This window comes from Zootoca vivipara, chromosome 4 (genome assembly GCF_965207765.1).
Source record: "Zootoca vivipara chromosome 4, rZooViv2.hap1.1, whole genome shotgun sequence".
Classification (NCBI taxonomy): domain Eukaryota; kingdom Metazoa; phylum Chordata; class Lepidosauria; order Squamata; family Lacertidae; genus Zootoca; species Zootoca vivipara.
This window is the reverse complement of record NC_142587.1, coordinates 101030095-101056511: the sequence shown is the minus strand read 5'-3', so window position 1 is coordinate 101056511 and position 26417 is coordinate 101030095. Positions and strand designations below refer to the sequence as shown.

At 45.0% G+C, this 26417-nt stretch overlaps 3 protein-coding genes across 3 annotated transcripts in view; all 3 read left to right on the top strand.

The window, feature by feature from the left end:
• Positions 1-209: 209 nt before the first annotated feature.
• LOC148686088 (uncharacterized) lies at positions 210-2395 on the top strand. Its single transcript, XM_088669012.1, has 2 exons — positions 210-314; positions 1037-2395. The coding sequence occupies exons 1-2, from the start codon at positions 210-212 to the stop codon at positions 2393-2395; spliced, it is 1464 nt and encodes a 487-aa protein (XP_088525138.1).
• The window catches only part of LOC148686086 (uncharacterized), a 55847-nt gene continuing 31706 nt past the window's right edge, over positions 2277-26417 (top strand). The window contains exons 1-4 of the mRNA XM_088668971.1: positions 2277-2683; positions 6685-6811; positions 8448-10267; positions 19300-19302. Coding sequence (XP_088525097.1) covers positions 2411-2683; positions 6685-6811; positions 8448-10267; positions 19300-19302 — 2223 coding nt within the window. The 5' untranslated portion in view covers positions 2277-2410. The remainder of the gene's footprint in view (positions 2684-6684; positions 6812-8447; positions 10268-19299; positions 19303-26417) is intronic.
• Positions 19541-25761, top strand: LOC148686087 (zinc finger and SCAN domain-containing protein 31-like). The gene is made up of 4 exons (XM_088668966.1): positions 19541-19666; positions 21321-22062; positions 22259-22340; positions 22624-25761. Exons 2-4 carry the CDS (start codon positions 21661-21663, stop codon positions 22782-22784), a joined length of 645 nt encoding a protein of 214 aa, XP_088525092.1. The 5' UTR covers positions 19541-19666; positions 21321-21660; the 3' UTR covers positions 22785-25761.

Below are 26417 nucleotides of genomic sequence, written 5' to 3'. Positions count from 1 at the left end.
GCACCAGATGAAGTAAAGCAGGCAAGTGAGGAGTTATTGCAGGTGAGCTGTGCATAACCAAGCTGAATGCTAGCTTGGCAGAGGCTCCTTTTAGGAATATGCACAATATGCACACGTTTAGGAACAGTCTGACCTTTAGCACTTTTACATCGTGAGCTGACACTTATGTTTCCTCTGATATTTGCGAGACTTGCTCCACCAAGTGAGCCATGCCTCTCCAAGAGAAGGCAAAGGTCACAGAAAGGGCACGGGAGACTACTCAGAAAGCTAAAGGTGAGACCGAGGGCATGACGTCAGAAAGCTATGGCTTGCCTGTGGGCGGCAGTAACAACAACAACAACAACAACAACAATAAATCTACCAGATCTCTTAGCTTTCCTTAGAGATCTATTTTTGCAGGAGACATGAGGGGAGTTATTGCTAGCCATTTCTGGCACACCACCGGTAGATTTACTCCAGAAGATTTTACAGATGTCTGTCACGGTGGTCAGGGTTTTCGTACAAATGGCCAAATAAGATTTTATAAGTTCAATGTCCTCAGTTAAGAGGGCAAGCCATTTAATAATTGAAACTTCCTCATCGTCTCTCATCGGGGGCTGGGGTAGGGAGCCTTTAAGTGATCTGGTATTTCCCGAAGAAAGATCTGAAATTTGTTTTAGCATAAAGTTCTCCATTATTTGGTTTTGGGATAATTCAGGGGGAACTTGGAGTTTAGCACTCAGAATCAGAGATGGTGCAACATCAGTATCAGATAGCATTGAGGATGTTTTGAGTGCATTTAATCCATTATTATGGCTTTCCTCGACGCAGTCTTTTCTCTGCAGGATCTGCCCATCGTTGTAGCAGCTCGAAGCCTTAGTAACGGAGGGGGGAGGAGGAGTTTCTATATCCTGCTGGTTTCTAGTAATCTCAGTTTTTCCCTTATTCGAGTAGAAGCGAGTAATTTTTGTTTGCACCTTCCTTAGAGATTGCGCTTTCTTTAAAGTAGCTTTATTAGCTTTATTAGCTTTTTTTGATCTTTCATCGAGCAAGGTAGTTCCTGAAGTTTTACGGTAAGAAGAGTAAGAATGTCAAAAATTATAAAACAGTGCAATACAAAAAAATGGATTTTAAAAAGCTTTTTAATCTCCTTGAAAGTGCTCCAACTACTGGAAGCAGAAGGAACCCAGTGAGGTCGACCGCTGGGAAGTCACCTTTACAAGAACCCCCTCTCAACCTCTGTTCCGAGTGTGCATTGGACTGTCCGGGTCCCCTACCAGCACTAATCCCTCAGCAAGAACCCTTGATCCAGGATCCTTGGTCCTATGTATTATCAGCTGGAAAAACAAAACCTCGTAAGGAAAAGACCATGAAAATTAATAACTGGAAACTGGTGCTGTCTTCAAACAAGCTAGTCCTTTCAAGCTATCCTAAACCTCCAGGTGTCCTGTCTCAAGAGGAACGTAAAGATCATTTGTTAAACTTTCTAAAGACCAGCGTGCCAGATATCCCTATTAACTTCACAGACTTGGAAAGGGTGGAATATCTATACTTTGATGGTTCCCTAGCCAGAGCAGTGGTCACATTCAGTGATTGGAGAAGGGTAAAATTAGTGTATAAATATAGAGATTTCCTTAAAAAAAGAGGCGTAAGAGTCTTAAGGCATTTTATAAATGAGATACCCCCAATTCCCCTTTTCCCTCATTTGGCTCATACCCCAATAATTTCCCAACAAAAGACTGATCAATATGAACTAATCAATATATATTCAGCCGATGATGACCCTGATCATCCGTCGGGTCTGCTCGCTAAGAACCATCAAAAGCCGAACTCTCCTGAGGTAGTAAACCAGGCTAACGACCTTGACAGTTTTGAAAATAATTTACTTTATTCTTATAGCGCCCTTCCTCAGGAAGCTCAGAGTGAAATACTTCAAAAACTTGACACTCTTCGCTCCTGCCTGGTACATCTGACAAAGGAACAGGCAGCTCCACCTAAGTTAAACACGCCCGACTATGTCCCAAACTCTGTCTCATATCTATATCATCATGAGTTAGACCTGTGGGCCAGGAAACCTGCTGTTCCGCCATCTCAAATGGTCAGAGCAGAGATGAACCCACTCTCTCAGAACCGAATGATGAAAGGCCCTCCCCTGGACACAATTCCGATGCATCCCTTCTCCGAGGCAAATATGGCCACCTCCTTAGCTTGGGAAAAAATGAGAGAGCTCAATGAGTCTGAACTGGGATCCCCAAATAAAGCGCCTAGCCCAGATGCTTCTATCAACATCTCTATTAAACCATTCCCCTCTAATGTAAGCAAGTTGAACACTTCTCCAGATATCATTGAACGGGCTCCAGAACCGGTCGTTTCCGCGGACTGGACAATTGGAAACAAACAGAGGAATTACAAATGACCCCAGGAGAACTTTATGCAAACCCCTTTGCCAGTATTGAGTCAAAGCGAATCGTCTACTTCTTTTTCATCTGTAAATCCTTCCCGTATAGCCGATCCCCGAGTCAGCCCTGCTTCCTCTGCCTGTGAAGGGGACTCGAAATGCCCCCTGAAAACCACCCCGGGGAGTCTGTGTCTGCTTTCCTGGAACATTGCTGGCTGGGAGAATAAAGCCAAGGATCTTGACTTTATTGATTACCTTAACGGCTTCGACCTTATACTCCTCCAGGAAACCTGGCTTGCGAATGTGGTAAATATTGCTGGATTTTCTTCATTCACTGTCCCAGCATATAGACACCTTCCTAAAGGTCGCTGTAAAGCCGGTCTTCTGACCTTAATCAAACATAATCTGCCATTTGAATTAACTGTTTTGGGCAACTTTGCCCCTATAGCTCAAGCCTTTCTAATAAGCACAGTAATGGAACAGCTGGTTTTAATAAATGTGTATCTCCCGCCATCAGAGGATGAAACTATTCTAATTGACAACTGGTCTAGGATGACAGATATTATGCTCTCCCTTACAAAATCTCTGCCTTTTGCCCAATTCATTATTATGGGGGATCTAAATGCACGAATAGGGGCCTCTAACCATCAAATTGCTTCCCAGCTGGGACTGGAAGACCATGATATCCTACCCCCTCCTCTTTCAGTCCCTCGCTCCTCTAGAGACTGCAAAGTGAACAGAGCAGGCTTAAAGCTCCTGGAGTTCTGCATTGTTCATAATGTTGTCATTTTAAATGGTATGAACAACTTCCCAGACGATAATGAATTCACCTTCATTTCACCAAGGGGCCGTAGTGTTATAGACTACTGTGTCTGCTCGTTAAATCTCCTAACAGCTGTTAGTCATTTTTCTATTGGAGTCCGTACTGAAAGTGACCACTCTCCTCTATTGCTGACTATCCAATGTGAATCCGATACTAAGGTCTCGCAATCTAGTCACTCTGATCACTCTTCTTACAACGTCCTTAAACGGATTAGGTGGTCAAACGAATCTGAGGGGACGATTACTAAACCCTTGACTTCCGATAGAATGTTATTTTTGAGAGCTTCCCTTATCAACTCTGACTCGCCATATACAGCACTCTCAACCTATTCACAAGTGATAGATCAGTGCGATACAATAGCTAAACCTATAATTGCTACCCCCTCTAATCGTCTTTCTTGGTTTGATCGGGAATGTTATACAGCGAAAAGATGCCTTAGAATAGCCTTCAGTGACTTTCGCAAAAAGAGTGATGAGATAAGCAAAACAACTTATTTTGCTAGTAGGAAGATATACAACGAACTTATAGTCAGGAAAAAACACGCATATTATCTAAAAAAATGGTCACGTTTAATTATCGCTATAAATTCGAATGACCATAAAACATTTTGGCAAATAACCTCCAGTCATCTAAATAATAATCTATTTCCTACTGCCCCCACTATCTCCCAACAATCCTGGGTCGATTATTACAGCAAAATATTCAATGACTCACTTTACCCCCCTCCTGCTGATGATGAGCCTATTCCTTTAAACACTCCAAACTGGCCCCCGGTAAGCATTGGCGAGATAAAGGTTTTGATTGGAGAATTAAAACCTGGAAAGGCCCCAGGTCTTGATGGGATCCCTGTTGAGATCCTGAAAAAGTATGTCAATTGGTGGGCACCTCCACTTGCTAATCTGTTCACGCTTATTGATAAAACAGGAATAGTACCGAACTCTTGGCTGCCCTCTATAATATTTCCAATATATAAAAAAGGTGACCCTGAGCAGCCATGTAATTACCGACCTATTAGTTTACTATCTACTATATGTAAACTCTACTCAAAACATCTAGAGAGATACTTATTAGATTGGATGAAAAAGAAAAGAATTATTGGTCCTGAACAGATTGGCTTTACAAAACATAAATCGACAGTAGACCATTGTCTATTATTGGCATCCCTAGCTGAAAAATACACGAAATCGGACAAGGGGAAGCTATATGTGGCCTTTATCGATTTAAAGTGCGCTTTCGATTCAATTCCAAGAGGTCTATTATGGGATAAATTGAAAACTTCCGGGATGGAAACCCGCCTACTTTTTCTGATTAAAAAGCTACATTCCAACACTAAAGGTCAGGTAAAGTTTTCCCCTGATGGTCATTTATCTACCAGCTTCACAATCACTAAAGGGGTTAAACAAGGTTGTATACTTGCTCCACACTTGTTTAACCTATTCTTGAATGATATGAAACAACATTTATCTGCTGTAAATGGCCACCCTCCCAGATTAGATACCAAAGCAATCCCTACCCTCTTGTACGCAGACGATACTGCTCTCCTCTCCTATTCCAGAGTTGGGCTACAAAGATATTTAAGAGCATTCTCCAATTACTGTGAAGTGAATCACCTAGCAATTAACTACTCCAAGTCAAAGATTCTTGTTTTTTCTAAAAGTTGGTGTCCATTCAATTGGTCGATTGGAACCCAAAAAATGGAGCAAGTTAAATGCTATAAATACTTGGGTGTCACCTTTCACTATAACTTAAAATGGGTGACCCATCGCAACAGAACAATTAATTTAGCAAGATGCTCGGTTGCACAAATCAAGCGCTTTCATTTTCTTGGTGGGAATCAATTTGTACCTGCAGCAATTGCTGCCTATAAGGCAAAATCCGCCTCCCAGCTTCTATACGGGATCCCCTTATGGATATCCAGCTTTAACAACAAAGTAGAAGGAGTCCAATCATCCTTCTTTCGGCAAATCCTTGGAGTACCAAAATGTGTGCCATACCTGGCTATCTGTGCAGAATTGGGCCAACACCTTCTTGAGACAAGAGGGTGGATCATTACTTTTAAATATTGGCTAAAAATTCATTTTAATACCGATCCAGATAGCCTGATATCCTATCTTCTGAAAGATAGCCACAGCTTTACATGGTTCTCTAATATTTCCAACAAACTTAGGCAACTAGGCCTTTCAGTGGATTCCCTCCTGACATATGAGGATTCATATATCTTTACTCTTATTAAGCAGAGACTGCTTGATATTGAATTCCAGAAACTTCATCCTGCCCAACCTCTAGTATGCTCGCCTGCCTTCCTGGGGCTGCCGCCGCACCAAGGATTGATACCTAATTATTTATATGACCTGGTATCTCCTTTTTATCGCAGAGTATTTATGTTGGCCCGTCTAAATGCTTTTCCATCCTCTGTGTTAGCCGGAAGACTCAAAGGCATCCCCTACTGGAATAGATTATGCCCTTGTGGCCAGAAAGAGGTAGACTCTATGGCTCACATGATTCTGGACTGTCCCCTTTCTAATTTCTTTTATTTTGGCCCCCTCTTATCCTTTATGAGACCTGGAACCCTCCCCAACAAGGAAACAGTGGTCCAGCTCTTGCTGAGGGATGACTTCCCCGAAATTACCAGAATTATGGCCCACTACTTGTCCAGAATTTATGTAATTAAAATCAGTACATCTAGCCTTCAACAATGATAGCTGAGGATCCCTTGTGTGCCTCTTCCTCCTCCTGCTCACCATTATTTCTGTATGATGTAGAGTTACTATTTATACTAATGTCCTATATGTTTTATATGTTTTGTCTTTGTTTTTATATTTTATATATATGCCAATAAAGGTGTTGAAATTGAAATTGAACAACAACAATAGTAAATAATTTATTTCCCCAGCCACTCTGGGCGGCTTCCAACAGAAAAATGAAATAAAATAATCTATTAAACATTAAAAGCCGCCCTAAACAGGGCTGCCTTCAGATGTCTTCTAAAAATCTGGTAGCTGTTTTTCTCTTTGACATCTGATGGGAGGGCGTTCCACAGGGTGGGTGCCACCACCGAGAAGGCCCTCTGCCTAGTTCCCTGCAACTTGGCTTCTCGTAGTGAGGGAACCGCCAGAAGCCCTCGGCGCTGGACCTCAGTGTCTGGGCACAACGATGGGGGTGGAGACGCTCCTTCAGGTATACTGGACCGAGGCTGTTTAGGGCTTTAAAGGTCAACACCAACACTTTGAATTGTGCTCGGGAACGTACTGGGAGCCAATGTAGGTCTTTCAGGGACCAGTGTTATGTGGTCTCGGCGGCCGCTCCCAGTCACCAGTCTAGCTGCCGCATTCTGGATTAGTTGTAGTTTCCGGGTCACCTTCAAAGGTAGCCCCACGTAGAGCGCATTGCAGTAGTCCTAGCAAGAGATAACTAGAGCATGCACCACTCTGGCAAGACAGTCTGCGGGCAGGTAGGGTCTCAGACATTTCCCTTTTTCTTTTAGGGTCCAGTGTGCTTTGAAGATGTCGCTGTTCATTTCACGGACGAGGAGTGGGCGTTGCTGGATCCTGACCAGAGAGCTCTGCATAAGGACGTCATGGAGGAGAATCGTGGGATCGTGGCCTCTCTTGGTAAGGCTCCCCGTGGGATCGTCATATCTGCCTGGAAATTCAACAAAATACCTCTATGTGATGAACCTCATATATTTCCACAGAACTCTACAGTGGACACCATAACACTATAACACCTGGGAACCTAACACCCCCCCCCCCAATAAACAGTAAATTACAGTCTTTTTCTTTGAACAATCTTCCTCAAATTGTTCCGTTTTCTGCCACGATTGGGCTGCTCTGAACTGCCCAGGCCACCTTAAATGTCAGCTTCAGAATTGTTAGAAAATCCATCCCAGAGAAGAGCTAGGCTTATTGAATCTCAGGTAGTAGTAGCAGTGATGAGGAGGAAGGAGTATTTATTAGAACAGCAGTCATAAAGAAAAAACGTGAAACCTTTGGTAACCATTGGTAACTTTTAGCTTTAATTACGGCCTTACAACGCCTTCCCGTGAAGTGAACCAAATTTTTAGTTCTGCTGCTGTAATAATGTGAAACCAAGATTGAATTATTGCCTCTGTTAATTGCACTTTATTGCTGTGTTGTTTCTGTAGAATGTTGTCCAATTTTACATGACACGTCACAGGGCCCCTCGTGATACAGGATGACTGCTGAGCTATTAACCCTCTCAGCTCACATGTATTTTGGGGCATTTACATTCTCATTAATGACACAAATTCTGCCCACACCTTTTGCTGCCATACAACCCCAGATCATCACACTCTCTGGGTGTTTCACGGTCGGTGTAATGCAAGTAGGATGTAAATCTTATCCGATTCTTCTCCTCGCGTACTTCATGCCATCACTACCAAGCAAGGAGACCTGGGTTTCATCGCTCCAAATAATACTGTCCCATTGTTCCGCTGTCCTGTTAACATGGATTTAATCCTTTCAACCTTTGCTTGAGAGATAACAATGGCTTTTTTCCTTTGAATTCTAACATTTAGACCAGTCCTTGCACTCAACCTCACATTACATTGCGCCATGTCATCTTGTCTACACCCAGATGATTTTCTTCTGTCATGTAGGGACAGTCTCTCCATTCTTCGATCGTCACTTGCCCTTGTGCACCTTTTCCAGGAAGTCAGATTTTGTAGTTACTGAGTCCCCATAGACCTCTTCAAAATATAGAAATGCCAGCTTTGGTTAAGTTTTCCCCAATCTCTCTTCTAATTTCTTCATAACTGTGGTGGTGTTCACTTAATAGTACTATTTTCCATCACTTTCTGGGTGGCAAGTCAACTCTTTGTGCCATTTCTGTAATTTTATTATGTTTTACAACCTCACTAAATGAAAGAACAAAAAAACCAACCAACTTGATAGCAATCACATAACACACTGACAAAAGTCAACCTAAGCAAGTTTCGCTTCCTTTTTCTGGTCATTTGGCTATAACATTTGGTAGAATACGGGTAATTGAACAAACTTTGTTGAATTTCATTCTTGATTAAATTATCTTTCCATTAATATATAATTTTATGATGTCTTCCACAATTTTGACGACTACTGAATATGAAACAAAGCAACATTCAACAACTCATCAGAATAAATATGTTGTTTAATGACAAATAACACAGGTAATGAACACACACCCAACTCCCTTCACTTCTTCTCCATTTGTTACTGAGGCTCTAATCCCTTTTTGTCTCCATTGCAGATTGTGATGAATCCGAAATTGAGAACAAAGGTGACCACGACAAAATCGCCGGAGAGAAGAAGCTACGTAAAAATTTGGAGTGTGGAGAAAGCTGCAGTCAGAGCTCCCATTCCACTTCCCATCAACAAAATTTCATTGGAAAGAAACTCTATCAGTGCATGGAATGTGGAAAGAGCTTTAATCAGAGCTCCCATCTCACTTCCCATCAAAGAATCCATACAGGGGAGAAACCCTATCAGTGTGTGGAATGTGGAAAGAGCTTCAGTTGGAGAACCGATCTCACTTCCCATCAGAGAATTCATACAGCAGTGAAACCCTATCAGTGTGTGGAATGTGGAAAGAGCTTCAGTCAGAGCTCCTCTCTCACTTCCCATGAAAGAATTCATACAGGGGAGAAACCCTATCAGTGTGTGGAATGTGGAAAGAGCTTCAGTTGGAGAACCGATCTCACTTCCCATCAGAGAATTCATACAGGGGAGAAACCCTATCAGTGTGTGGAATGTGGAAAGAGCTTCATTCAGAGCTCCTCTCTCACTTCCCATGAAAGAATTCATACAGGGGAGAAACCCTATCAGTGCGTGGAATGTGGAAAGAGCTTCAGTCACAGCTCCCATCTCACTTCCCATCAAAGAATTCATACAGGTGAGAAACCCTATCAGTGTGTGGAATGTGGAAAGAGCTTCAGTCAGAGCTCCTCTCTCACTTCCCATGAAAGAATTCATACAGGGGAGAAACCCTATCAGTGTGTGGAATGTGGAAAGAGCTTCAGTTGGAGAACCGATCTCACTTCCCATCAGAGAATTCATACAGGGGAGAAACCCTATCAGTGTGTGGAATGTGGAAAGAGCTTCATTCAGAGCTCCTCTCTCACTTCCCATGAAAGAATTCATACAGGGGAGAAACCCTATCAGTGCGTGGAATGTGGAAAGAGCTTCAGTCACAGCTCCCATCTCACTTCCCATGAAAGAATTCATACAGGGGAGAAACCCTATCAGTGTGTGGAATGTGGAAAGAGCTTCAGTCGGAGCTCCTCTCTCACTTCCCATGAAAGAATTCATACAGGGGAGAAACCCTATCAGTGTGTGGAATGTGGAAAGAGCTTCAGGAGGAGCTGCGATCTCACTTCCCATCAAAGAATTCATACAGGGGAGAAACCCTACCAGTGCGTGGAATGTGGAAAGAGCTTTAGTTACAGCTCCCATCTCACTTCCCATGAAAGAATTCATACAGGGGAGAAACCCTATCAGTGTGTGGAATGTGGAAAGAGCTTCAGGGACAGCCGCAATCTCACTTCCCATCAAAGAATTCATACAGGGGAGAAACCCTATCAGTGTGTGGAATGTGGAAAGAGCTTCTGTCAGAGCTCCTCTCTCACTTCCCATCAAAGAATCCATGCAGAGGAGAAACCCTATCAGTGTGTGGAATGTGGAAAGAGCTTCAGTCAGAGCTCCCATCTCACTTCCCATCAAAGAATTCATACAGGGGAGAAACCCTATCAGTGTGTGGAATGTGGAAAGAGCTTCAGCGACAGCTGCAATCTCACTTCCCATCAAAGAATTCATACAGGGGAGAAACCCTATCAGTGTGTGGAATGTGGAAAGAGCTTTAGTCACAGCTCCCATCTCACTTCCCATAAAAGAATTCATACAGGGGAGAAACCCTATCAGTGCTTCGAATGTGGAAAGAGCTTCAGTCGGAGCTCCCATCTCACTTCCCATAAAAGAATTCATACAGGGGAGAAACCCTACCAGTGCATAGAATGTGGAAAGAGCTTCAGTCACAGCAACAGTCTCATATCCCATAAAAGAATCCATACAAATGTCAGAAAAATCATTATACAGCTATAGGAGGCAGGCAAATCTGCACCTTTTTTACCAGGCCTTTGGCTGATTGACATCTAATGCCCTTTAAAAATGTGGTGTTTTGTGTTTTTATGTTGTGTTTTTATATGTAACCATCCTGAGACCTGTTGGTGTGAGGAATCGGCACTGACTCTTAAAGGCGTGGGGGTCTTTGGTCCCCCATGAAATATTGGAGGAGGCCACCCCCAGGTTTTTGTGTTGTTGTTGTTTTCAAACACAACCTTTTATTTTTCCGCTGTTTGCCATACGATTTCGCTTTCAATTTGCCCTCTTAAGGAATAAAATAAATAAATAAATGCACAAAGGTCATCAGGACAAGAAAATACAAGGGTGGGCAGGTCCCATCTATGCGGGCCAAAAGCAAAAGTTGCTTTAAAGCAGGTTTTCCCAAATTTGGGTCCTCGGCAGCTCCACCGGACTACCGTACAGTTCCCATTATCCATCCCCATTGGTCCTGAGCACCCCAGAGCCAGCTGCCTCAACACGGATTTTGAAGTCGGCCAGCACCAGCAGTCAAGGAGTCCTCAACTCCGCATGCGAGACCAGCTTTGTCAGCTCAGGCAGGGAGACCATGGAGGGCAAAGGAAGCGGGAAGCACCCCTGTTAGCAAACACCCCTCAACAAGACCCCAACTCCAGAGTCTGTTCAGCCCCCTCCGCTTCTTGTAGCTGGAGTCAGTCTGGGCGCTGCCCTCCCAGGCCAGGTGGGAAAGGCCTGCCAGGCAGGGAGCAGCTCCTGCAGGACTCCCAGCAAGAAAACCTGGGAGGTGAGTCCTGGGCAAAGAAGGGACAAGGGAGTTCCCTGTCTCCAAGGTGTGGGGCTTACCTTCTCTTCCATCGGGCCACAGGTAGGCCAACTCTGGCCGAGCTATTACATTCTGCAGAGGAAAGAAAAATCTGGGTCAGATGACACTACGAAAACCCACCTTGGATGGCTGCACCCACCTTGGAGCCAATCCCTTGTCCCAGAGGACCACCCTGAGCCCTGCAGCCTCCTGGGCAGAGGTGGAATGCAAGCAGCAGCAGGAAAGGGGGCAGGAAAAGCCTCTGGCCTCATCCTGGCACCCAGGAACACACACCGCATTGTCTGCCTTAAAAGTCACTCAGGGATGTGCTATTGGGAGGATGGAAGCAACCAAAGAAATGAATACAGGAAGGCAAGATACTTACTCTGAGCTGGGAGAAATGCTGTTGGCGCTAGTTTCCGCTCTTCTCCATTGTCACAGAGGGCGTATCCTCGGAGGTCCTGCGGAAGGAAAGAGCCTCAGAGTCAGGGCCCAGTCTGGGCCAAAGAGGCCCCTACTGCCCCCACCACGGAGTCCCTGGCACTCCTGGACCAGTTGGGGGCCAAACTGTCAGTATTTCATTCTTCCATTGCTAGTGTAACCAGATACCCATGTTTTCACCTTCTGTACTGTCTGTTTAAGAGTGGAAGTCAGTCTGTAAATCACTTCCGTCCTTTGTTCTCCTTTACTCTTTCCGAGGAGGAGGAGACTGCTGTGGAAGACAGATCACGCCATGTTTCTTTGGTATTTTCCGCTGTAAATAAATCTTGATGTCACATTCCAACACAGTTTCCTTCTGCTGCACTCTGCTACTACCCAGCCTGAGGGGGGGGGTGCCCACACAAACAGGCTCTGTGCCCCGAAAAGCACCTGATCCTAGAAGGGATGAGTGGAGAGAGTGACTCAGAAGCCGGCAGTCCCAATTGGGGGGGGGCGGTGTTTGTGTGTGAGGAGGGGCATCGAGAAGAAGGAACCACTGCTGAATCGGCAGAACAGAAATGCATATGTGGAGCCTAATTGATCCTTGCTGGCCCATTGTGACCAAATCCTTCCATCTCTCTGCAGTTCAGTGACCGGAAGGGGCATCATCAGAGCCTCCAAGAAGCAGCCCGGAGCACAAAGGGCTGGCAGAGAGAGAAAGGAGGCCCCAGGTGCTCTGGGTTCAAGAGCTACGGCCATGCCAGGACCCAGAGAGCCTGGCTCCCTCATTCATGCAGTCAAGCAGTGGAAGAATAACATAAGCAGGGAGAGGGGAGAGCTTTGGGTCATTCATTAACATGGAGGGGGACTTATTTTCATAATGTTTAATTGGTTGGTGAAATGGGCAGCCACAAGATTCGGCAAGGACAACAGGCTTGCTGCTTTGGAAAAGGGATCACGTCTCTTCACGGAGGAGGAGGAGGAGGAGGAGGAGAGTATCTCTGGTTATAATCAGCCCTAGCTGTCTAGAGCTTCCAGCTAGAGAGGCAGTCTATCACAGAAGGCACCTGCGAGAGAACAGGCGCAGAAGTGGGCTGTCGCTGGTAGGCTTCCGGGAGACATCTGCTTGGCCGTGGCTCTGGGCAGAAGCCCCTTCTCCGGCTTTGCCATATGCCTTGCTATCTCCAGCCGAAAGGAAAGAGAAGCATTGCCAGCCGTTCAAGGGCTGCTCTGCCTCCTCTTCTGAGGACAGCCCTGCTCTTCCTGGAGAGGGAGGAGACCCCTAGGAGGGTCCGCCAAGCCTCAAGGGGTCCCAGAAGAGGAGCAGAACATGAGGAAGGTGGTGGAGTCTTCCTTGGAGCCAGAGAAGGCGGATGGGGTTGGGCAGCTGGAGAGACGGGAAATGGAGCCAGGCAGAAGTGTAGTGGTTGGAGGGCTGGACAAGGAGGACCGGGGAGAGCAGGGTTCGAATCCCCACTCAGTCATGAAGCTCCCCGGTGGACCTTGGGCCAGCCTAGCCTACTTCACAGGGCTGTTGTGAGCATAACCATTGTTGGCAGGGAGAGATGGGCAGTTGGAGAGATGCAAAATAAATGTAAATAATGAGAGGGGAGAGAAAGGGGGAAGGCAGGGAAAGAGTGTGGAGGAGCTGAGCTCTCTGGAAAAGACTGGCCAGGCCGATTTCCAGAGAGCCAAGGCTGTGCAGGGGACCCCAGGATTCAACCCCCCCCCCAACCCAATAAGACCAAGAGAAAGGGAAGGAATCCTACTTACAGCCTGCCCATTTCTTCCAGGAAAAAATCCCCCCCCCTCTAGCTATGGTAACTATCTAAAATGCCTATCCAGGCCTAACTCTGACCACAACCCCAGCCCTAAGCCTAACCCTAGCCTAATCCTTCTTCAACCACCACCAACTGCAGAGTGGGGGGGGCAAAGAGCCCGGCCAACGGGGAGCAGGTCCCTTCCCCAAAGCCTCTCCCTCCCCCACTTCCCCTTGGGGGTCCCCCACACCACCCATCACTCACCAGAATGGCTTTGGATATTATTATTATTATTATTATTATTATTATTATTATTATTATTATTATTATCAATTTTATCAGGTTTTGTTTTGTGTGTATATACCTATGCATTATAGCAGGGATGTTCCAACTCCCAAGAGATTTGAGATCTACTCCCAGGAATAAAAAACCTGCCAGTGATCTACTCATTGTCTTTGTCCAGAGTTGCTGAGCTTTTCTCAGGGAGCAGTGACCAGAGTTGTGTATCGACTAGTAGATCATGATTGACCTGTTGCACATGCCTCCATTCTAGGAACAGCATTCCTGACCCAGATTTTCACATGAAGTCCCTAAGATGATTCCCATTTCAAACAGGATACGTGAACCTAGGCCAGTAGGGTCCTCCTCTCCAGCAGACCCAAAGCCCCTCCCTGCCCCACTTCCCCATGGGGGTTCCCCCACCACCCACCACTCCCCAGGATGGCTTTGGCCACCTCCTGCTTGGAGCACTTCAGGGTTCAAAACTCCCTGAGCTGAGCTGCCTGGCAGTTCTGAATCACCTCCAGCAGGAACAGCTGATCTTCCTCCAGCAGCTGAAAGGCAAAAGTCAGGCTGTCGTTCCCTCGGGAAGGGAGGGCTTCTCCACATCCAAGAGGGCAGAGTGGGGGGCAAGGAAGGCAGGTCTGAATCCCTGCTCTGGCTCTCTCCTATACTAATTCGCCCCTGGGGGAGGGATGTGCAACCGCAGCACATCTGCAAAGAGAAAGACATGGGGACAGGTGAGTCCGTCCCTGAGCACCTGGCAAGGCTATTCCAAGAGTTTTCTCCTGGATTCCAAGTCCTACTAAAGGGGAGGGACACCGCAGGCCTTGGGGGCTAATCCTGGCCTCCTTCAACCAGAATGTGGCTCCCCAGGCTAATGATTATTAAAAGCTTCCCTAAACATAATAACAGCAACCATCCATTTTCAGTCCATTGAATTAGCAATTAAGCATTTCTGGAAGGGGAATTGATCTACTTTTGTATATTAGAATAAAAGGCATGCATAGGAAAGTATCACTCATTTATGATGAGAATAGGATTTATTTATTTAGAACTTCGCTTGCTTCCTCCTCGGCAGCCAGTGTGTTAAAACTCAGGACTCGCTGCCTTGAGGGGCATCTAAGAGCTGTTTTGTTTTGTTTTTATAATTAATATTTTATTAATTTTTCAGCAAAAAAAATTAACAAGATTTGAAACAATAAGAAAAAAGACAAATACGAAAACAGAAAATAGAAAAATACAAGAAAGAACAAAAAACAAAAACATAAAAACTAATATATCTTATCTTCATCACAGTATACATTGGTACCTCCTCGGGTTCCCATCCCATCCCTGTGGTTCTTATACACATTTCTAAATAGCAAATTCTACTTTCAAATAATCACCTTTGCTAATACATCTCTTATTTTCCTGTTCTAGATAACCTCATCTACTATTCCACAGTTTTATTTACCACTTAATTTCTGCTCTAAAATATTACTTTGGCATACTTTTTTAAATACAATTTAAAATCTTTCCACTCCTCTTCAATCGCTTGTTCTCCCTGGTTGCGGATTCGTCCGGTCATCTCAGCCAGTTCCATAAATTCCATCATCTTCATCTGCCATTCGTCGATCGTTGGTATCGTTTGTTGCTTCCAATATTTAGCAATCAGGAGTCTCGCTGCTGTGGTGGCATACATAAAAAAGGATACCTTCTTCTTAGGAATCTCCTTTTTCTACAATGCCCACTAGGAATGCCTCTGGTTTCTTAACAAATGTGCCTTTCAGCACTTTCTTAAGTTCATTATAAATCTTATTCCAGAAGTCATTCACTAGTGGACATGTCCACCACATGTGGTAAAATGAACCTATTTCTTTCTTACATTTCCAACATTTGTTATCATGGTTGTGGTATATCTTTGCTAACTTTACTGGTGTAAGATACCATCTGTACATCATCTTCATTATATTCTCCTTTAGTAAACTACACGCAGTAAACTTAATATTCTCCTTCCACAACTTTTCCCAATCCTCCATCATAATATTATGTCCCACATCCTTTGCCCACAAAATCATAGCATTTTTAGTTTGTTCATCTTTTGTATGCCATTCTAGCAACAATTTGTACATTCTAGAAAGTATTTTCGTCTTAGGTTCTATTAATTCTGTTTCCACCTTTGACTTCTCTGTTTGAAAACCAATTACTCTATCCATTTTATACACTTCATTTATCTGATGATATTGGAGCCAATCATCTAGTTTACCTTTCAACTCCTCATATGTTCTTAACTTAAATTGGTCTCCATCTTCAATCAACAAGTCTCTATATTTTGGCCAACCGGTCTCCGTGTTTAACCTTTTGCGAATCTTGGCCTCCAACGGTGAAATCCATTTTGGTGTTTTCCTCTCTAATAAATTTTTGTATCTAAACCAAACCTTATACAATGAATTTCTAATTATATGCCTTTTAAAGCCTCCGTGGGCTTTTACCTTGTCATACCACACATATGCATGCCAACCGTACACATTATCATAACCTTCTAAATCCAGAATATCTGCGTTTTCCAATGTAAACCAGTCTTTCAACCAGCAAAAGGCAGCTGCTTCATAATAAATTTTAAAATCTGGCAGGGAGAAGCCTCCTCTTTGCTTATCATCTGTCAGTATCTTATATTTGATTCTTGGCTTCTTCCCTTGCCATATAAATTTCGATAGCACCTTTTGCCATTCCTTAAAACAAGTCAACTTTTCAATTATTGGCAATGATTGAAACATAAACAACATTTTTGGCAATACATTCATCTTAACCGTTGCTATACGGCCCAACAGAGACAATTTCAATTTGGTCCACATTTCTAAATCTTTCTTCACTTCCTGCCATAATTTCACATAATTATCTTTAAACAGATTTAAATTTTTAGAAGTCATATTAACACCAAGGTATTTCACTTTCTTGACAAAGGAGAGACCAGTTGCTTCTTGCAATTTTTCTCTTTCCTCCTTACTCAAATTTTTATCTAATACTTTAGTTTTTGATTTGTTCAGTTTAAAACCCGCTACCCTTCCAAACTCTTGAATTACTTCCAGTGCCCTCTGTGCACTGGACTCTGGGTCCTGTAAGGTTAATACCAAATCATCAGCAAAGGCTTTAAGTTTGTATTGTTTCTTCCCTACAGTCACACCTCTTTTTTCATCATCTTTTCTAATCCTATCGAGCAAGACTTCCAGGACCGATATAAAAAGTAAAGGAGAGAGAGGACACCCCTGTCTTGTACCTTTCTCAATTCTAATTTCTTCTGACACCATATTATTCACAATTATCTTAGCTTTTTGCTCTGAATAGATTGCTTTTACTCCATTCAAAAAATTGTTGCCCATCCCCATTTTTTCTAAGTTCCTTTTTAAAAACAGCCAAGAAATATTGTCAAAGGCCTTCTCTGCGTCTATAAACATCAAAATGGCTTTTTTATTTATTTTCTGCTCCAGCATTTCCAAAATGTCCACTACATTCCTAATGTTATCCTTCATATGCCTCCCCGGAAGGAAGCCCGCTTGGTCTTGGTGAATAAAGTCTTTCAAAACCCTTTTCAATCTGGAGGCTAAAATGTTAGCAAATATTTTATAATCCACATTAAGTAGGGAGATTGGGCGATAATTCTTAACTTGCGTTCTATCCGTATCTGGTTTCGGTATCAGAGTGGTGTATGCCTCTTTCCAAGATTCAGGAGTCTCTCCTCCATTCAAAATTTCATTACACAAATCTTTCAAAGGTTGGACTAACCAGTCCTTCATTGTCTTATAGTAAGCAGCTGATAAACCATCCGGTCCTGGGGTATTGCCCGACTGCATTTGTTGTATCGCATTTTCCACTTATTGCGTTGATATCTGTTGAGAAAGTGTCGAATTGACTGAAAACCTTGATCTGATTGACACTTGGAGACTGAAAAACCCATTGGAAAAAGACCAAACTTTTTTCTCAAATTCTCAACAATCCTGGAGTCGTCTTGATTACATATGGATTACAAGAGAATTAGGACCAAGAATAAATGATGTTGAAATTTGTCCAAGAACTTGCTCCGATCACAACGCAGTTCTATTGGATTTAAAGACATCTCTTCAGGGAACTTTCAGATGGAGAATGAATGATGCTTTAGTAAGAAATGAGAAAATAGTGGAGAAAGCTCAAAAGACATTGAAAGACTATTTTGACATAAATCTGAGGATCACAACTGAGAAAAAAATTGTCTGGGATGCCAGTAAAGCAGTGATGAGAGGATTTCTAATCCAACAGAATGCAATAAAGAAGAAAGAAAGCAACACGTATAAAGAAAAGATTTTAAACCAGATGAAAGAAAAAGAAAGGAAATTGAGAGGAAATCCTAAAAATCAACAGGTTCAAAAAGAAATTAAGGCATTGCAAATTCAATACTCTCAATTGATAAACCAAGAAATTGAATCAAAAATCAAATGGATGAAGCAGAAATCGTTCGAATCAGCAAACAAATGTGGAAAATTACTGGCATGGTGTGACGTGTTTTTTTTTTTGTTTTTGTTTTTAAAGAAATGTTCTGTTGTATTTTGCTTCTCCAAGCAGGCCGCTTGAAGGGTTAACCCAGTCTCCCTGGTGACTGGCAGCAACATTCCGCTGGAGGTGGGACTGCCGGGGGTTTAAATATGATGTGCAGCAGTGAGTTGGCGGTTGGGGGTTTTTTGTGTGGGAGCTTGGGTGGTTGTGGAGAAGGTAGATTTTAGAGTAGATGAAGTAGTGGATAGGTATTCTGTTATTTGATTACCACGAACGTTACCTGTGAAGTTAAGTTTGTACCAATGTTACCAGAAAGCAACCATTAAGATTCAAGCCAATAAATATCCATCTTTAAAGTGTCATACCAGTAAATCGTCTATTTCATTTTCCAGCTAAGGTACCCAGGAACCCAGGTGGTGGGGAACTCTTTTAAACCGTCAAAACTGCCTTTTAGAGGAGAAAGGTTAGTTTGTGGCTGAGAGTGCACCAAGAAAGGGGGGGGCTAAAGGAGGAGACAGGTTCTGAGTGATAATAAAGTTACCTCAGGAAGGAGGCTAGCTTTACAGTAAGGGAGGTTCTAGTGAAGGGAAACCCTTATCTGAGCGCACATAGGAACAGTCTTATTTATAGCCCCAAGTCTATATAGGTACCTGGTCACGTTTAGGCTGGAAGAGGACTCTCTTTTATTTTTGAAAACCCACAAGTGCTAGAGGGTTTAAAGAAAGGCTAGAGGGATAAGTGGGAGGTTTGATTTACCTCAGAAATCCCTGCTAGTGCTTTTAATAATTGAGAGGTCAGAGTTATAAGACGGAAAGCGAGAGGGACTTTCGTCGCACATGGCAATTGAAAAAGAGGCAGAAATTGAATACCATTACAAATCTCGTCCAAGACGGAAAACATCTGGAGCACCCGACAGAGATACAAAAATGTTTTCAAAAGTTTTTTAAACAACTGTACAAGCAAGAAAATCAAAATAAAGAAGAGGTGGAGCAGTTCCTGGATGAATTCGGACTGCATAAAATCCCAGAGGAAAAGAAATCCCTACTTTCTCTAAGAGCAGTTTGGCAGAGGAAAGGTCTCCCTTGGGAGGTGGGGGACTCTCCTTCCTTGGAGGTTTCTAAGCAGAGATCGGACGGCCATCTGCCATGGATGCTTTAGCTGAGATTCCTGCATTGCTGGGGGTTGGACTAGATGACCCTAGGGTCCCCTCCTCTCTCTCCACTTCTGAATTCGAGGAGGAGGTTCCTTGCCTCCTGCAAAGCCCTTTTCCCTGCAAGCTGTTCCTCTGGTTTCTGGCCAAGGGAGGGAGATGCTCAGAGTCCAGCCAAGAGCCTCACCCCCAAAAAGCATATCTGGCCATTGGGGTAGCCCCCCTAAATCCATAAAAAAACAATAAAATGCCGAGGTTCTGCCAAGCAAGAGTGGGCAGAGCTGAGGGCTTTGCAAGGGTTAAAGGGAAGCGAGCTGCCTTCCTAGAGAGGACAGGAAGCAAGGGGGATTCCCAGGTCCTCCGGAGCCAAGGCCCCTCCCTCCCCAGTACTTTCCTGCTTTGGTGTCTTTCCTGCAAGGGCTGCATCACTGTCCCCTCCCTTCTGGGATGATCTGGTGAGTCTCCTCTCTTCCCCCCCCAGAGGGTGCAGTGGGGAGAGGGGGGGTCCCAGGGCTGCAGCAGGGGAGGGTGCCGGGGGGGGACGACGACAAAGCCAAGTCACGGAGGAGAGGGTCCTGCCAGGGAGGAGCAAGGGCCTCCTGAACAAAGACCCCCCTTCCTGCAAGGCTCCCCTTCCTGGAGATCAGAGGATCCCAAACTCCCACCAAATCTCTCTTCTTCCCTAGGACTTTAACTCTGTGTGACGTCGCTCAGCGTCATTGCACAACAGAAGAAACACGTGCAAATGGTTTTCCAAAGCTGGACGAGGAGGTGGACTAGCCCCCCCCTCTATTAAAATACCCACTTGGAGGAGGGAGGGAAGAAAGGTGGGAGAGAAAGGCCAGGAATAAGGAGAGGGATCCCAGCCCATAGTCTGGCTGCTGCATTGCAGACCAGTTTCCCATTCATCTCCAAGGGCAGCTCCACACGGAGGCCACTGCAGCAATCCCGTCGCACCCAGAGCATGGCATCCCAGGACCACATCCTCTCTGTCCCAAAGGGATTGTTGCTGGAAAACCAGCTGAGCCGGAAATGGGCGCTGCTACTCACTGAGCCTCCAGGGACCTTGGCATCAATGGCTGTGTGTGTGTTAAGCTATCTAACAGAATAATAATAATAATAATAATAATAATAATAATAATAATAATAATAAATTTCCCTCCTGAATTTCAAGGGATATGTCTTGGCCCCCACCCACTTGGCCCTCAGGGGGTTGGCCAGATACATACCTGGCCCTCAGAGCAAAGAAAAAGGGACCCCACCCCAGGAGTCTGTCTTGAGAGCGGCAGAGAGTCCAAGTGCAATAAAAGAAGCAGGGGGTGGGGTGGGGTTTGGGGCAACTCCTGAGGACCCCCAGGTGAGGACCCCCACTAGAGCCAATCATCCATTTCTCACAAGATACAAATGATTCCCTTATCATTCGGTTCTGACTTCATGCATTGACTGGAAGGCAGCAGAATCCAGGCTGATTAATCTCCCAGAAATCCCTTCAGTTGCCTCCACATTTTGCATTCCTAGGAGGCTAGAGACCTTCTCCCACCTGCCTTGTCCCACCCCCTGGCCCTGGGAGTCCTCATAAGGGAGCTGGTCCTGGAGGAAGAACTGGGAGAGGAGAGACTCCATCAGGCAAGGCCGCCTTCCACCCGCCTTGCCCGACCCTCCAGTCTCTGTTCCTCCATTTGTATTGTATTGTTTTATGCACTGTGGTTTTATTGATTGTAAGTGTTAAGAGTGGGTTTCTGTTAAATTTTCATATGCTGATATTATTCAATAGTATTCTAATGATTGTTGAACGTTACATTATTTGATTGCTTATTTTAAAGCTATGTTTTATCATCACATTTTTGTATTGCATTAGATTCTGTTTCTTCAGCTTGTAAACCATATTGAGTATTGTAAGATAGAAAGGCGGTATACAAATTAAAAGTGAGGATGATGATTATGATGTCTTCTCCTCTTCCTCTTTCTTTTCAAAAGGATAGCTCATGGTCTGGGATCCGGTGCAGTCCAGCCCTGGTTCCCAGTAAGACTCATCCATGCTTGCTCAGGGAACCATTATTTCCCCCTGTCCTACAAATTCTGTAACAGAACAATGTATTTGCTTTGTAGGATTTGCTAGAGCTTCTCATTGCAACAGGCAGAACTTGGCAGAAGACCAAAGGGTTCCTTCCGATCTATTAGAGGCTTCCTGAGAGCACAGATGGATGGACAAGACTCAGCTGGGACATTCTGGGAAAACTCTGTGCAGAAGATCCTGGATGAGGAGGACACCCTCCGCTCAGAGGGGCAGAGCTTGGCTCAGGGAACCATTATTTCCCCCTGTCCTACAAATTCTGTATCAGAACCAATGTATTTGCTTCGTAGGATTTCCTAGAGCTTCTCAGCAACAGAACTTGGCATAAGAGCAAAGGGTTCCTTCCGATCTCTTAGAGGCTTCCTGAGAGCACAGATGGATGAGCAAGATTCAGCTGGCCCTGGAGCAGGAAGAGGCCATGCCATCCAAACTGGGAGCAGTGGGGGATTCTGGGAAAACCCAGTGCAGAAGATCCTGGGTGAGGAGGACACCCTCCGCTCAGAGGTGCAGAGCCAGAAGTTGAGGCAGTTCTGCTGCCAGGAGGCCAAAGGACCCCGAGAGGTTTGCAGCCGACTCTACCACCTTTGCCACCAGTGGCTGAAGCCAGAAAGGCACACGAAAGCTGAGATGCTGGACCTGGTGATCTTGGAGCAGTTCCTGGCTGTCCTTCCCCCGGAGATGGAGAGCTGGGTGAGGGAATGCGGAGCGGAGACCAGTTCCCAGGCGGTGGCCCTGGCCGAAGGTTTCCTCCTGAGTCAGGCAGAAGAGAGAAAGCAGGTGAGAGAGACTTTCCGCTGGATACTCCCAAGGGGCTCCAAACAGGACAGAGAACATCCCATAATGGTCTACTGATGGCCCATCCGTTTTCTGGGAAAGCATCCATGGAATGAGAACTCACACCCTTCAAGTCTTTGACATTCTCTTTTAAATATTTCTCCCCATTCTCTGTTTTGAATCCTTGTTTCTTTTTCAGGGAAAGGATCATTTTGCAGAAATGGACCTGGATTCCTGTGAGGCAGAGAGGCCTCCGTTGGACACCAGAGAGAGGCCACTGGGTAAGGAGGAAGGTGGTTTTTCTTTGTTTGGTCTCATTCTGTTGCTTTTCCAACTCATCTGAGGGTTCTTTTCATCTTGTTTTGGGGGTGACAGTTGGGAACAAGGGTCCAGAGGAGGGGAGATGTATTTCTGCACAACAAACATATGAAATGGGCACAAACGTACAAATGCTCTCAGCAGGTAAGGCTTTCTCAAAGGCCCATCTGTAGTTAGAGATGCCTTGTTCCACCTGTGAGAGAAGCAGGCACTCCTGGCATCCTGTTTACCTTTTCTCTCTTGCAGGTGACGGAATGATGCCGGCAAGACCTCCTGTTCCGTCTTTTCATGGGGGCAGAAGGGAAGCAGCGGCTGTGGAACCAGATCAGGTCAGGGGAAGCTGCCTTGTGGGGACAGAAGCCGAGAGATGGAGCAATGTCATGGACTGGTTGGGCACAGAGGAATAGTGGGAGGATGCAGCCGGGGAACCAGGAAGACAAGTGGAGGTAGAAGAAGGATGGGTGATCAGTGGGGGGGGGGGAGAGGGAGAAGCCTGGGAAGAGGAGGTAAATAGCAAACAGACAATCACGGAAAATTTAAATGAAAACACAAAGCAAAAAGCAAAAAGCCGTGACAATAAACAGTGGAAAAAATATATTATGGCAACAGTGTAAATAATATTTGCAAAATATATGTGCAAATGCAATGGCCTGGCGCATATATTCAATGGTGCATAAACACTACTAATCTCTATCAGTCTATAATTCAGTAGTTCACTTGGAGATCATAAATGTTCTCGGTAAAAGCTTGAGCATTACATACAATCTTCAAGGTCGGCTGAAGCTGATACAAAGTGTAAATTTCTCTGTGTTAAATACATAAAGGGCTAAAAGCCATTTAAAGGGACAGAACAATATAGTGTGAACAGAGAACAGAGAATTCATGCCATAAAATACAAAGCCATAGGGTTAGATTACAAAAAGGAACTATAATCAATGGAAAGATTAAGGCCTGAGGGAGCTACAAAAACCCTTCATCTCTGGGATGTTATGTTTGTAAATTTGTTGTTGTTGTTGTTTTGTCGTGTCCGACTCGTCATGACCCCGTGGACCAGAGCACGCCAGGCACTCCTGTCTTCCACTGCCTCAAGAGTTTGGTCAGACTCATGTTCGTAGCTTTAAGAACACTGTCCAACCATCTCGTCTCTGTCGTCCCCTTCTCCCTGTGTGGTGTAGTGGTTAAGAGCGGTAGAGCGGTAGACTCATAATCTGGGGTACCGGGTTCGTGTCTCCACTCCTCCACATGCAGCCATAGGATTAGATTACAAAAAGGAACTATAATCAATGGAAAGATTAAGGCCTGAGGGAGCTAGAAAACCCTTCATCTCTGGGATGTTATGTTTGTAAATTTGTTGTTGTTGTTGTTTTGTCGTGTCCGACTCGTCGTGACCCCGTGGACCAGAGCACGCCAGGCACTCCTGTCTTCCACTGCCTCCCGCAGTTTGGTCAGACTCATGTTGGTGGCTTCGAGAACACTGTCCAACCATCTCGTCCTCTGTCGTCCCCTTCTCCTTGTGCCCTCAATCTTTCCCAACATCCAGGGAGTCTTCTCTTCTCATGAGGTGGCCAAAATATTGGAGCCTCAGCTTCAGGATCTGTCCTTCCAGTGAGCACTCGGGGCTGATTTCCTTCAGAATGGATAGGTTTGATCTTCTTGCAGTCCACAGGACTCTCGAGAGTCTCCTCCAGCACCGTAATTCAAAAGCATCAATTCTTCGGTGATCAGCCTTCTTCATGGTCCAGCTCTCCTAGGCAACCCCATTGCTGGAGACTTACATAGTAAGTCTGTTGCTGTTTTAAACAGCAGGTGCACTAAAGAGAATTCCACTGATACAGTGGAGGAGGTGCGTCAGGTGCGCAACTCAGAAGGAGCTACAAAGGGCAAGACGCCCACCAGGTATGCTCAGGAGTTTGCTAATACAGTTGTTGCAGATTTTGCTGTGGTTAGTAGCTCGACACAAGTCTTAGAATCATAGAATCGTAGAGTTGGAAGAGACCACAAGGGCCATCCAGTCCAACCCCCTGACAAGCAGGAAACACCATCAAAGCATTCCTGACAGATGGCTGTCTCGGCGGCCACTGCCAGTCACCAGTCTAGCTGCCGCATTCTGGATTACCAGGGACAACGTGCATCAATTGCTTTCAAGAGAGTGTTAAGTGCCTTGCAAGATCAAGGATGCCATGCTTGTACAAGCAAATAATGGAGATCTTCACGATGGTGCAATTGCTGGGCAGAAAGGGAACTCCCCATACTTATGTTCCTTCCTTCGTATATTCACCGGGATCCGTAGCTCTTGCCGAGCGAAGTGTGTAAAACTAGCCCCACGTTGGGCACCAGATGAAGTAAAGCAGGCAAGTGAGGAGTTATTGCAGGTGAGCTGTGCATAACCAAGCTGATTGCTAGCTTGGCAGAGGCTCCTTTTATTAGCACAATATGCACACGTTTAGGAACAGTCTGACCTTTAGCACTTTTACATCGTGAGCTGACACTTATGTTTCCTCTGATATTTGCGAGACTTGCTCCACCAAGTGAGCCATGCCTCTTCAAGAGAAGGCAAAGGTCACAGAAAGGGCACGGGAGACGACTCAGAACACCAAAGGTGAGACCGAGGGCATGACGTCAGAAAGCTATGGCTTACCTGTGGGCGGTAGTAACAACAATAACAACAATAATAAAAATAAATTATTTATTTCCCCAGCCACTCTGGGCGGCTTCCAACAGAAAAATGAAATGAAATAATCTATTAAACATTAAAAGCCTCCCTAAATAGGGCTGCCTTCAGATGTCTTCTAAAAATCTGGTAGCTGTTTTTCTCTTTGACATCTGATGGGAGGGCGTTCCACAGGGTGGGTGCCACCACCGAGAAGGCACTCTGCCTATTTCCCTGCAACTTGGCTTCTCGCAGTGAGGGAACCGCCAGAAGGCCCTCGGCGCTGGATCTCAGTGTCCGGGCCGAACGATGGGGGTGGAGACGCTCCTTCAGGTATACTGGACCGAGGCCATTTAGGGCTTTAAAGGTCAACACCAACACTTTGAATTGTGCTCGGGAACGTACTGGGAGCCAATGTAGGTCTTTTAGGACCGGTGTTATGTGGTCTCGGCACCGCTCCCAGTCACCAGTCTAGTTGCCGCATTCTGGGTTAGTTGTAGTTTCCAGGTCACCTTCAAAGGTAGCCCCACATAGAGCACATTGCAGTAGTCCAAGCGGGAGATAACTAAAGCATGCACTACTCTGGCAAGACAGTCTGCGGGCAGGTAGGGTCTCAGACATTTCCCTTTTTCTTTTAGGGTCCAGTGTGCTTTGAAGACGTCGCTGTTCGTTTCACGGACGAGGAGTGGGCATTGCTGGATCCTGACCAGAGAGCTCTGCATAAGGACGTCATGGAGGAGAATTGTGGGATCGTGGCTTCTCTTGGTAAGGCTCCCTGTGGGATCGCCATATCTGACTGGAAATTCAACAAAATACCTCTATGTGATGAACCTCATATATTTCCACAGAACTCTACAGTGGACACCATAACACTATAACACCTGGGAACCTAACACACACACACACACCCAATAAACAGTAAAATACAGTCTTTTTCTTTGAACAATCTTCCTCTATTTGTTCCTTTTTCTGCCACGATTGGGCTGCTCTGAACTGCCCAGGCCACCTTAAATGTCAGCTTCAGAATTATTAGGAAAGACATGTAACTTCAGATTTTCTGTTTTTGCTCCTGTCAGTCTTGGGTTGACCAAAGAGACGACCGACATTGGAGATGGAGGGGATGCCATGACTGGGCCAAACAAAATCCATCCCAGAGAAGAGCTAGGCTTATTGAATCTCAGGTAGTAGTAGCAGTGAGGAGGAGGAGGAGGAGGAGGAAGGAAGGAAGGAAGGAGTATTTATTAGAACAGCAGTCATAAAGAAAAAACGTGAAAGCTTTGGTAACCATTGGTAACCTTTAGCTTTCATTACGGCCTTACAACGCCTTCCCGTGAAGTGAACCAAGTTTTTAGTTCTGCAGCTGTAATAATGTGAAACCAATACTGAATTA

Bases quoted from the DNA above. Each gene is read 5' to 3' on its own strand.
- LOC148686088 (XM_088669012.1), top strand. From the start codon at position 210: ATGCCTCTCCAAGAGAAGGCAAAGGTCACAGAAAGGGCACGGGAGACT. The intron at 315-1,036 runs GTGGGCGGCAGT...CGAGCAAGGTAG, and splicing joins CAGAAAGCTATGGCTTGCCT to TTCCTGAAGTTTTACGGTAA.
- LOC148686087 (XM_088668966.1), top strand. From the start codon at position 21,661: ATGGATGAGCAAGATTCAGCTGGCCCTGGAGCAGGAAGAGGCCATGCC. The intron at 22,063-22,258 runs GTGAGAGAGACT...TTTCTTTTTCAG, and splicing joins AGGCAGAAGAGAGAAAGCAG to GGAAAGGATCATTTTGCAGA. The intron at 22,341-22,623 runs GTAAGGAGGAAG...TCTCTCTTGCAG, and splicing joins CACCAGAGAGAGGCCACTGG to GTGACGGAATGATGCCGGCA.